Source organism: Onychostruthus taczanowskii, unplaced genomic scaffold (genome assembly GCF_017590055.1).
Source record: "Onychostruthus taczanowskii isolate IOZ18803 unplaced genomic scaffold, ASM1759005v1 scaffold169, whole genome shotgun sequence".
NCBI lineage: Eukaryota > Metazoa > Chordata > Aves > Passeriformes > Passeridae > Onychostruthus > Onychostruthus taczanowskii.
The window spans coordinates 595,446-608,105 of record NW_024498895.1 but is presented as its reverse complement, the minus strand read 5'-3'; the positions used below and the strand labels follow the sequence as shown (position 1 = coordinate 608,105).

The window sequence follows — 12,660 nt, the reverse complement described above, 5'->3', positions numbered from 1 at the left end:
TCACACTCTAGTCCAGAAAAAGGCACAGAGGGAGCTTGCCAGGATCCCAACTGGCACAATGCTGATCCCCAAACTTGCTGCACCATCGAAGTTGCACAGGTCAGAGAAACAGCAGGTGACAGGATGTGTCATCCCAATGCCATCCACGTCAGAGGGTTCACACACAGAGGAGCACATCTTGGTGACAGTCGAGACTCCTGTGTGGGGATAAACTGTGGCAAAGAAAAAAAGCAGCAACAGTTAGGAATGGGAAAAACAGGGGAGGCCATTGATGGCCAAGAGTTGGTGTCATGGAATTATAGAATGGTTTGGGTTGGAAAGATTATCAAATCTCTCTGCCATGGGACACCTTCCACTATCCCAGGTTGCTCCAAGCCCTGTCCAACCTGGCCTTGGACACTTCCAAGGATGGGGCACCACAGCTTCTCCAGGACACCTGTGCCAGGGCCTCCCCACCCTCACAGGGAACAATTTCTTCCTAATATCCTAAATCAAACTCACTAATCCTAATCTAAACTCACCCTCTTTAGGTTTAAAGCCATTCCCTGTTTTCCTATCACCACATGACCCTGCAAAAAGTTAAAATCTCATTTCTGAACATTAAGCAGGAGCTTGCATTCACCGAATATTCCCTCACACAAACACTGCTTCCCACCTCAGCCTGAGAGCCAGAGCTCCCAGGGGAGTTCTTCTCCACTTTTTAAGTGGAAAGAGGAACTGGTCTCCACACCAGCACTGTCGAAACACTGATGCCTGCTAAAAGTATGGATAAAGAAGGAATTGTCCTTACCATCCTCCAGGGAGTAAATTGTAGTCTTGCATATGCTCTCATTCTCCGTGCAGTTCTCAATTTTCTGGCACTCCTGAACTGGGGTCAAATCTCTGCACGTGTAACACTGCAAGGAGTGTCCTGTGAGGAGGGAAAACAGGAGGATGGAAAAACATGAGGATGGTCTCACTGATCACTGTGGGTCCTGTTCAGGTATCTCTTGGGAGGGTTTTTCCAAAATAATCATGCTGAGAATGGGAATGGAATAATGGAACGTGTTTGGACTGATGGGAGTGAGAAACACAAAGGTCTGGTGGTCAAAGCACAGCCTCAGGTCGGGTTCAGACCCCTTGTGATGAGTCAAACAAGACAGAGCCTCACACACAGGAGACCCTGTGACACAGGAAAGATCTTGGGCTGATTTATTTCTCTGTTTTCTGGATCTACGCCTCTCCTTGACTTTAGCAGAGCATCAGAAAGAGATCCCAGACTCCCAAACTCCCAGAATCAGAATGGGGAGGTTGGAAGGGGTCTCTGGAGCTCCACTAGCACAATCCCTGCCCTCAAGCAGGACCCCCTAAAGCCTCTAATTCAGGACTGTCCCCAGGTGGGGTTTTAATATCTCCAAGGATGGAGATTCCACAACTTCCCTGGGAAACCTCTGCCAGTGCTCAGTCAACCTGACAGTCATAAAGTGTTTCCTGATGTTTCCTGTGTTTCAGTTTTTTGTCCTTTGCCCGGTCCTGGCACTGGGAATCACTGAAAGGAGCCTGGCTCTGTCCTCTTTGCTCTCTCCCTTCAGGAATTTACTGACATTTATAAGATTCCCAATTTGAAGCTTCACTTCTCCAGCCTGAGAAGTCCCAGCTTTTCCTCAGACATATCCACCCAGCCCATGCCTTGTCCATGAGTATTTTGGAACAGGTTTCCTAAAGAGGTTGTGGACCCCCCCCATCCCTGGAAGTGTTCAAGGCCAGGTTGGACAGGGCTTGGAGCAATCTGGGATAGTGGAAGGTGTCCCTGCCATGGTAGGGGGGCCTAACTGGATGATCTGCAGATCCCTTCCAACCCAAACCATTCCCTGATCCCACGATCTTATAGGAGAGAGCATCAAAGTCCTTCCTGAAGTACAGGTAGAAAATATCCACAGCTCATCCCTTGTCTACCAGGTCAGTCACTTTATCACAGAAATTTGTCAGCTTGGTGAGGTTTGTCCCCTTGCTGAAGGATCTGGATACACACACAAAAAAGTCGGATTTGGGCTTGGGTTGCAGCAGTGAGAATTTCCTCTGGTGCCATCCACTCTGCCAGCTCTTCCCAAAGGCTGGGAGGGTGTCCCAGACAGAAGGGATTTGTCTCCATCAAACTGAGAACAAACTGAGCACAACACTTCCCCTTGTGCTGAGATTCTGGGTTTGTGAGAAGAATGTGTGAAGCGTTATTTTAAATCCTGGAATGATTTGGGTTGGAAAAAATCTTCCAGTTCCAGATGCCTGCCATGAGCAGGAACAACTTCCACTATCCCAAGTTGCTCCAAGCCCCATCCAACCTGGCCTTGGACACTTCTAAGGATGGAGCAGACACAGATTCTCTGGGAAAACCTGTGCCAGGACCTCACCACCCTCACAGAGAAGAATCAAACCAGGCAGCAGCACCATGAATGGATTGCGTGTGACAAGTTCTGCTCTAGGCAGAGACCACAGACACAAAATTTGGTACTGGGGACTCCAAATCCATCCTGAGCCAGTTTCTCCTCCCTTGTCCCTCACTACTTCAGAGATGTTCCTCATCCCTGTTAGGTTGCAAAGCCGTTCAGAGCTGCAGGTGCTTCTCAGCTCCTACAAACACAGAAAAACCACAGCCCATATCTTTCAGTGCCTAAAGTCTTCTGAGATGGAGAAACTTTGGAGAAAACCACTGAAGAACCCAGATTTTTGTGACACAGAGCTCTCCAAGCTAAAGATATCAAATCAAAACAGCGTCTGGTGCTTCCTATCACCAAAAAAAAAGCCATTTTTGACAAGTTTTTCAGGGCATTTTGCTCTCTGTGGGTTTTTTTGAGGAACCCAACATTTTATCTGGGTCCTCTTCTCTAGGTGCTCTCTTCCACCCCTCTGCAGACACCTCAAAGTGTGTGTTACAACCACACTGATGTATTTTGGTGCCATCACACCCCAACAGCCCCTCTTCAGTCTGGGAAGCCCTTGTCACCCTGTCTGTGTGACATTCCTGCTGAAATTTCTTAAAACTTCACTAATGAGGAGAAATTATTCATCTCCTCCCAGCACAGCTCCAATGGGATGCCAGCAGGCTCAGGCAAACAAGTCACCCTGTGAAAACAGACACCATCCTCATTAATGAGCCAGAAAAAGCCCTTTTTAAACAAACACAGCAATTTTCCTGCTAAAGCAAACTTTATTCACTTGCTTTGCCCATCATGACCTGATGGCTTTGTTTGCACTAATTCACGTCTGACAGTTGTGAAATTCATCTTTAGGAGGAAGCATCTCTTTTAGTCTCACATTTCAGGATGCTGGACAAATCCAACTCACAGGATTTGTGTTCCTCTCTGAAAAGAAAACCAAACAAGCCACCACCTCTTTCTCCCCTGCAGAGTCTGCTCAGCAAGGAGGGGAGAACTGAAAATGTCCTTGCAAAAGAAGGAAATAAATAGGAGTTTAAAAATCCTGACAGAGCTCCACAGACAGGCACAGATAAAATCAGACCTGCCACTGTCTGGATCTGAGAATATCCCAATGAACAGTCACAGATCCTGGACTGATCCTGCTCATGAATTACCTTGGACATTCAGGAGAACACCAACAAAGCTTGGGATCATCAACTTTTGTCCAAGAAATTGGTGTGGTGGTAGAAACAAGGGACAGAAAGGATGGAGGGAGGATCATGGAATCATAGAATGGAATCACAGATTGGTTTGGGTTGGAAGGGACCTTTCTAATCATGGAATTCCACCCCCTGCCATGGACAGCAGCACATTCCAGTGGACCAGGTTGCTCCAAGCCCTGCCCAGCCTGGCCTTGGACACTTCCAGGAGTGAGCAGCCACGACTTTTTGGGATAATCTGTTCCAGTGCCTCACTTTGATCTTTAAGGTCCCTCCTAACCCAAACCATTCCATGATTCTATGATAAACATCAATCCTGGAGTACCTGGGCCTCCAGCAGTGTCCCAGCCCATCTTTCCCATTTCTAACAGATAAAATTGTATAAATCCCACATGTAACATTTTTTGAGAGCTCCCACACATGCTGCATGGAACTGACATCCAGGGCTAAGTATCAAAAAAGGTGCAGAAAGTTAAAAATAATGAAAAAAAAAAAAAAAAGAGTGAGATAGAGCACGAACATGGAAAAAGTGAGAGAGGGAATTTGCATTAAAGGAATGACAGGGTTTAATCACACTCTGCCTTGTGAAACTTCCTAAAGAGCCTGGCCTGACAATCCTAATGACACCATCACCATCCTGAACATATGGAAAATTCCAAAGCCAGATTTTTTTTTTTTTCCCTGAAAACTGCCTAAAGTCAGAGACATGGCTTTCAGAGGGAATAGGGTGTATCCCTCCCCCACGCTGCATGTCCTGAAGGAATTTGGATAAATCTGAGCAGGAACTCACCCAAATCCATGCAAGTGACAGCAGCCAACAGAAGAGACAAAAACACCTTCATCTTGCACAGCCCTCGCTGTCTGGTCACTGGGTTGTCACCACTCTTCACCGATGTCACAGGTCCCGGTGATTTGCCATGTACCGATTCCGTCCCCAGATCCAAATCTACTGGAAAAACGACTGTCATTGAGCTATAAATGAATTGAAGGAGCTCCAAAGCAGGCCCCACCTCTTGCTACTCCGTCATGTCTTTTCATGTTCTTTGGAGAAGAAAATTTGTTTTTGCTGGGTGGACAATGGTTGGGATTGGTTAAGCCTGGTGTTTTGTGTCCAAGCAGGATGTGGAAAGCCTGGGGTGTTAAGTAATCCTGGTGTCCAGGTCTTGTCTTGCAGCTTGGGGATATTTCCTCTCCTTTTTTGGAGTGGTTTCAAGAAATCCTGGGTAAAAACGCCTTGGTGGGTGTGAACATCAAGGAATTGAACCTCATGGGTATTTCTCCTCTGCGCTTTCACCTTCAGTGGTGTCCAGAGTTTATCAGAAGGATGAGAATCATGGAATGGTTTGGATGGGGAGGGATCATCTCAGTCCAAACCCTCTCCATGGGCAGGGACACCTTCCACTAGACCAGGTTGCTCCAAGCCTTGTCCATCCTGGTCTAGAAGTGGAAATCTGACTTTCAATCACTCACTCACTGGAAAAAGTAAATGGAGTACTGGGAAAAAAACAGGACCAGGACCCAAAAGCTTGGGCCAAAGGAATCTCTTCAGGCTCCTTATCCCAAGGAAGATGGAATGGAAAAGCCCCTCTGCTCTGAGACAACCGTCTCCAAACATGGTTGCAAGCTCATGACATTTTTGCTTCCCAAACACTTCCCATTCCCAACCCTGCTGCCCCAGGTGTCTGCTGGATTTTCCTGCACTTCAGGCCAGCTCCATGGCAGGAAATCCTCCTCCAGCATGGGAAGAGCAAAGTGTGGAATTGCAAAAAAAATTTTGCAAAAATTGCAAAAACAGCCTTTTGGTGGCTATGCCAGGCACCCTCCCAACACAGACTTTTACTAAGGAATGGGGAAAATCTGAATCCAAGATATGTTGGAGATATCCCCACCACCTTTGTTATTCCACCATCGAAGGAACTTTATGCAGAGTTATTCACTTGAACTCTTGGAATCATAGAATCATTAAGGTTGGGAAAGATGTCAGGATCATCACATCCAGAATCAAACCAGCACCACCACCATTTTCTCCTCTAAACCCTCTCCTCAAGTGCCATTTTTGAGCACTTCCAGGTTCGTGACTCCATCACTACCCTGGAGCCTGTTCCAATGCCTGACAAAACTTTGTGCAAAGAAATTTTTCCTGATATCCAATCCAAACTTTCCCTGCTGCGACTTGAGGCCAATTTGTCTTGTCCTGCCTTGGAATCTTAAAAATTTTTCTAGGAATGCTGGATAAAAAATCCAATCATCATCTCTCCAAATCGAAAGCTCCACAATCATGGAATGGCTTGCGTTGGAAGGGAATTTAAAGACCATCCACTCCCAACCTCCTGACAAGGACAGGGACAACTTCCACTATCCCAGGTTGCTCCAAACCCCGTCCAACCTGGCCTTGGACATTTCCAGGAATGAGGCAGCCACAGCTCCTCTCAAATTCCATTCCAGAGCCTCCCCATCCTCAAGGTGAGGAATTTTTTCCTAATATCCAGTCTAAAGGTGGTCTCAGCATTTCAGCAATCCCTGCTGCTTTTCCAAACACCACCTCTGGGAGACTTCCATCCTCAGGAATTCCGACGGGTTGTTTTCACAGTTGCCTCTCCAATACAGTAATTATGTGGATTATGAGAGCTAAGCAGTTATTACCAACCCCAAAAATTACCTAGGGAAAGACATTTAGGTATATTCCATGTCTGGCATTCCTCGTGTTCAGCAGAAAATATTATAATCCTATTAAAAAGGCAAAATCCTCTGACGGGGTTTGCCTTGTTCATAAGGAACAGAAAAAAAAAAAAAAAAAGAAAGAAAAAAACATGGATGGGGTGTGGCTTCTGGTTTCTGGTGTTAAGTGGCCTCAAACAATATGTGTTAAATGACTGGTTCCACCTGCACAGCTGAAATGTGATCTCCCTCGCCTTAGAAAATCTTGGATGGAAGAATCTCCGCCACCACCCTGCTCTAAATCCTCTCCCCTCCTTTGCTCCGGAGGGTGGTTTTGGGGGGGTGTCAACACACCTTGTTTATGGTTTCAGTTGATCTTATCTGAGTCCTGAAATGTCTCCTCTTTTATGCACACCCTGTGCTGATGCTTTGCAGGGCTGGCAACTCACCATAAAAAAATAAAATTAACAAGAACTAATGACAATATTCAAATATTGTTTTGTTGAATTCCTTTTATTATTTTGTAGGAAACCACAACCTGTCCCACTGGGAGGGGGGCTTCCCACTAATTGCAGAAAAAAAAAAAAAAAAGACACACAATCTGCATAAATCTGCCTCGTCACAAGATGGATTAAAATAAAATATATACAATTTTTAGTGTATCTGTTCAAAGGGAAATTAATACAAAAATCTCTCACACTTCAGATGAGTTTGTTGTCGTAAATACAAGGAAAAGTTCAGCCAAATGTTTACTTCCAGCCTGGGAATCCCATGCCAAACTCTTTTCCTGTCCTACCTTGCCAGCTGAGGCAGTCTCAGGGTGGAGGCATCTTCACCAGCCCTGACTCACTTGCATCCAGCCGGGAAATCTCCAAATCCCACAGCCTCTCAGGCGGCCCAATTCCATTGCAAATCCTAAAATTCCTCATCCACCTCCAGGGCAGCGTTTCAGGGACCAAGGGTGCAGGCACTGAGAGCCTTCTTAACTTAATTATTTTGAACTCTCCATAATCTTTACTCTAATCAGCTCTTGACATATCTCCAGTGAATTCCAAATTTCCAGAGCAGGCAGATGCAGGAGTGAAAGATGGGACTGGATTTAAGGGCAGAGGGGTGCTGACATGACCCTGTCATCTGCTTGTGCTGAGCTTTTTTGGAGGAGGATTTAAAGATCATCCCATTCCTACCCTTGCCATGGGCAGGGACATCTTCCACTATCCCAGGTTGCTCCAAACTGGCCATGGATACTTTCAGGGATGGGGCAGCCACAGCTTCTCTGGGAATTCCATTCCAGCCCCTCACCACCCTTACAAGGAAGGATTTCTTCCCAATATCCCATTTAACCGTACCCAATTCCTGTTTAAAGCTATCCCCCCTTGTCCTGTCCTTCCACCTCTTTTCCAAAGTTCCTCTCCAGCTCTCCTGGAGCTCCTTCAGGCTCTGGAAGGGGCTCTGAGGTCTCCCTGGAGCCTTCCCTTCTCCAGGCTGGACATTTCCAGCTCTCCCAGCCTGTCTCCAGAGCAGAGGGGCTCCAGCCCTTGGAGCATCTCCGTGGCTTCCTCTGGACTCATTCCAGCATCTCCACAGGTCAGGGATGAAAGATATTCATGGAAGCACCAGGGATGGGTTACTCTGAGCACTGAACTGCTGCTGGGAAGATGTCAGGGATTAAATCACCATGAATTTCGCCTCTGGGACACCACAGTCCCCACCTGTCCCTCACAGAAACCAAAATTCCCTGGAGCTGAGGTTCTTGCACCAGAAAAGAAGAATTAAGCAGGTGTCCTTGCCCGTCTCCATCTCCTCCATTGATGAGGAATGTCTTTAAAAGTTATAGAGAATGCTTGAAAAACAAAGCAAAAAAACAGAGAATGCCAAGCCTGACTCTGGCCTATCCCTATGAATAATGAGTCAGGAATCCAACCCTGCAGCTCCTTTAGAGCCTTTTTCACTAAGGCACCACTCATTAGCTCATTAGTCACAGCAGCCTTATTCCTCCTAATTGATTTTACTACAATCCCCTACAATGTATGGCCAGGATCCAACGTGTCTCTGCCTGGCTTAAAAACCATTACACTGGCACAGCTTTGGAGACACTTCATCCCTCTTCCAAGCCTCTGGAATGTGTTGTGGTCAGGTGATTCCCATAACTGAGCTTCTGGAAGGTGCCCTCAGGGAAAGGACAGGTGTCCCCTCGGTGGGACAAGGCTCGAAGGACCCAGCTGAGCAGAGAGTTGTGGCTTTCACACCTGGGTGGGTTTGACACAGATTGGAGCTGCAGGAAGTTTGGCAGCTCTCTCCACACTGGATTTCACCTCGGCACTGAACTGGGACCAAGAATCGTGGAATGGTTTGGGTTGGAAGGGACCTTCAAGATTATCTTATTCCAAACCCCTGCCATGGGCAGGGACACTTTCCACTGTCTCCAGGTTGGTCCAACCTGGCCTTGAAGGGATGGGGCAGCCACAGCTTCTCTTGGAATTCCAGGGCCTCACCACCCTCACAGAAAGAATTCCTCCCCAATATCCTACCTATCCCTGCCCTGTAGCAGTGGGAAGCCATTCCCTGTGTCCTGTCCCTCCATCTCTTGTCCCAAGTCCCTCTCCAGCTCTCCTGGAGCCCCTTCAGGCACTGGAAGGGGCTCTGAGGTCTCCGTGGAGCCTTCTCTTCTCCAGGCTGGTCATTCCCAACTCTTCCTAGCCTGGCTCCAGAGCAGATGGGCTCCAGCCCTTGGAGCATCATCTTGATCTCCTCTGGACCTGCTCCAGCAGTTCCAGGTCCTTGTGCTGAGGCCCTCAGACCTGGACACAGAACTCCAGGAGGGAGTGGAGCAGAGGGAGGGAATCCCATCCCTGGACCTGCTGGTCGCATTCCTTTTGATGCATCCCAGGGTTCTGCTGACTTCTGGCTCCAACAGAGACCTGAGAGAATTTGATTAAAGCCAGACCTGGGGCAGACAGGTCAGACCACCCCACAAAGGGTTCCTTGAATCTGCTGCTCATCCCAGGTTCCCACCAGACCTCGCCGTGTCCCCCTCTCTGCCCCAGCCATTGCTGTGAGCTGCACCTGGAACTCAGAAAAGCTTTGGATGTTCCCCAGGAGAAGAAGGCAGGAACAAGATGATTTATTTTTATAAGGAGTCTTGTTCCTTCCAGGTAATCATTCACCTGCCTTTTTTTATTTTTTTTTCCCAACCTGTTTTTCTCCCTGTCTGAATTCCATGCAGGTACCTCTTATCTCCAGGTTATTATTTAGATTAAACTCTCTGTAAGTCTTAACTCTTTCAGGTGAGACCTTCACATCCATCACTTTCCTGGCCAGTGGTCAGCACACAGATACAGCAATCCCATGGGGGAATCTTAGAGGATTCATAATTCCTAAAATCTTAGAGGATTCTTAATTCTTAAAGTGTGTTTATGTTGTGCATGGAAAGTATTGATCATATATTTATAACTAGTGGGAATTTTAATACCTCCCCCATCAATTCTTTTCTCGCTCCCTTTTGTTCTTTTTACTTCTAAACTGAGAAATTCGCCGTTCCTGTCAATTCTGACTGAGGCAGCAATCACTTATTTGGAGATGATTTGCTCCATCCAGCTTTTCCAAGGCATTGTTAATGATGCAGGAATGTAAATCGCTCGTTCAGTGTAGCTGTTACCTGCCTTAATTATCCCTTGCCTTTGTTCCAGGCTTAATCCAAGGAACAGGAGATACTTTCCTACCTGAGTCACTTCTCGCTGACCCAGAAGGGAAGAACAAGGACAACACGTGTAAAACACTAAATAACCCGACTGAAAAGTACCAGCTTTGCCTCCAGGCCCTTTTCATCTCCCTCTGATCCTGCAAAGCTTGGCACTGGAGCTGGAAATATCCATGTTTTTGGCTGCTGGGAGCTGCCCAAACCAGCAGAAACTTAAATGAAGATTCTGCTGCCCAGGTGAGAGGCTGTGTGTCCTGCACCAAAAAACAGCTCAGGTATGGCCTCCAGATGCTTGAAGATTTCAGGAAGATGTTTCTGATCCCAAAACTTGTGGCTCCCAGATCATTTCTCCCTGGGAAACATGAGGAAACCAACACCTCTCCTATGAGGAAAGGCTGAATTGGGATTTTTCTGCCTGGAGAAGAGAAGGCTCTGAGGAGACCTTAGAGCCCCTTCCAGTGCCTAAAGGGACTTCAGGGAAGCTGGAGAAGGCCTTTGGACAAGGACCTGGAGGGGCAGGACAAGAGGGAATGGCTTCACAATAAAAGAAGGCAGTTGGGAACATGAAGCTTGCTCCAGATGTCTGGAAAAGTCCTTATCTCCTCCCACCTGATCAGGCTGTTATCAGTTACCCACATCATCACCTCTCCTGGTCTGCCCCCTCTCCCTGCCCAACCAGAGCCCAGCCACGGCACAACTCAATTCCCTGAGCTATCCCACCATGTCCCTGTGATCCCAATATTTCATGTGACTTGGAACACGGATTTAACCCCAGGCAACACGAGGAGTTATGAGACAGATGGGTTTTTTCAGCCTGGAAAACAGGCTGGGAAGGGAGGGCTCAGGGGCCCCCATAGCATCTGGCATGGAAAAGGGTGAAAGAGAGGTCTGGGATGGATTTATTCCTCGTCCACAGGTTCCAAATGAAGTCCTTTCTCCATCACTCCCCTTAGGAGAAGGAGCTTGTGGTCCTGGAACAGCAACACTCCCATCCCAGGGGAGAACACTGGCATCCAAGGGATCACACTGGCAGAACTGGGACCTGCCGCTGCCACCTCCTGACGAGAGAGAAAAATGCAAATCCCTCCTCCCAGCCCATTTCCCAAGGAAGAAAGGACTTTCCAGGGTAATTTCGGTATTTTTAAAGTTTCACTGTTCCCAAAATTCATGGGTTGTAGTCACTTGGTTCCAACCAGCTTGAGGACGAGGAACCTCCAGGTGCAAATAAAAATAAGGAGAAAAATTCAGTTTATTTAAACTGCCTTGAACAACCCAGGAGCTAAATTCCAGCAAGAATAGCTCCACCTTGTCCTTATAAAGACCCTGAGTGGTCACATACCAGGTGCCACCTTCCTTTATCTACTGAGTGAATTGCACTTGAATTTTTTTATATTTTTGGCATCTTTCATAGTTTGGTACTAAATGGGTGCTGCTGCTCCTGGAACCAGCAGGTTTTACTGGTCTGAGCTCAGGTGCAAATCTCAGCCTCTGGAGCAACAACGGGTGAGTGAATCGCCACAATCTGAGCAATGAGAGATGGAATCTGAGCCAGGAGCGCTTTTGGCACCTGTGGAAAACACCTGGTTTGGCTCTGGGTGACAAAGTGTGACAAGAATCCGTGTAAAATTCAACCCACCCCGTTGCTGGTGTTAATTGGAGCGGAGCAGAGAGCACAGAGCTGCTCACACCTCTGCCCCCATGAGTTTGGTTTGTGTCACATTTCCATGCAGCTTTGCTAACAAGTTATTAATGTCAGCCGGGTGGCTGAGTGCTCCATGTATCCCAGGAAAGGTCACATCATGGAGACCCAGGCACGTTGTGCAACTCCTGAGATCTCTTTTTCTTGGGAGATGATCAGCAGGAAGGTTGGGACGTGCTCCCACAGCCACATAAAGCACCTCCCACCTTTCCAGGTTCCTGCAGCCTCCAGGCCCCCACAATCTCTCAAAATCCATGGAATGGGGAAAAAAGGAAGCAGGAGGAAATGAGGTGGAGAGGGTCAGCACTGGCAGGAAGGTGGAGCTCTTGATTCAGCCTTTCTTTTTTTTTTTTGTTTTCCTTTAGCACCACTGCAATTTTAAATTCCAAACTCCCTTCCTACACACCTTTCTTGACTCCTCCAAAACGTCAAAACTCCCAAATGAATCAGCTTTTTAGAGACTCCTCTTCAGTTCCAGAGCTTTTTCCTCCTCCAAGACCAGTGTTTGCCATGGATAGAGAGCAGCCCTGTCCAGAGAGACAGCAAAGGTTAGGATATAACCCCTCTGCTCTGCCCTAGTGAGATCCCATCAGGAATACTGTATCCATGTCTGCAGTCATAAGCACATGGATGGCAGAAACCTGCTGGAGCAGATCCAGAGGAAGCCATGGAGATGCTCCAATGGCTGGAGCCCCTCTGTTCTGGAGCCAGGCTGGGAGAGCTGGGAATATCCAGCCTGGAAAAGACAAGGATCCAGGGAGACCTCAGAGCCCCTTCCAGTGCCTGAAGGAGCTCCAGGAGAGCTGGAGAGGGGCTTTGGACAAAGGGATGGAGTGACAGGACACAGGGAATGGCTTCCCACTGCCAGAGGGCAGGGTTAATTGGGATCCTGGGAAGGAATTCTTCCCTGTGAGGGTGGTGAAGCACAAGCTTCCCAGAGAAAATATTGTTGCCCCTGGATCCCTGGAAGTGTCCAAGGCCAGGTGGGGC

General features: G+C 47.6%; 1 protein-coding gene across 1 annotated transcript; it reads right to left on the bottom strand.

Moving 5' to 3' along the window:
- On the bottom strand, positions 1-4,455 carry LOC121333398 (ly6/PLAUR domain-containing protein 2-like). The gene is made up of 3 exons (XM_041399679.1): positions 4,404-4,455; positions 791-910; positions 1-212 (listed from the first exon to the last, which is right to left on the bottom strand). The coding sequence occupies exons 1-3, from the start codon at positions 4,453-4,455 to the stop codon at positions 1-3; spliced, it is 384 nt and encodes a 127-aa protein (XP_041255613.1).
- Positions 4,456-12,660: the final 8,205 nt, after the last annotated feature.

What these genes read in the sequence shown, in the direction of transcription:
- LOC121333398 (XM_041399679.1), bottom strand. Translation starts at nt 4,455, where the DNA reads ATGAAGGTGTTTTTGTCTCTTCTGTTGGCTGCTGTCACTTGCATGGAT. An exon ending in TGTCACTTGCATGGATTTGG is followed by an intron (nt 911 to 4,403) that starts GTGAGTTCCTGC and finishes CCCTCCTCACAG; the next exon opens with GACACTCCTTGCAGTGTTAC. An exon ending in AATTTACTCCCTGGAGGATG is followed by an intron (nt 213 to 790) that starts GTAAGGACAATT and finishes TCTTTGCCACAG; the next exon opens with TTTATCCCCACACAGGAGTC.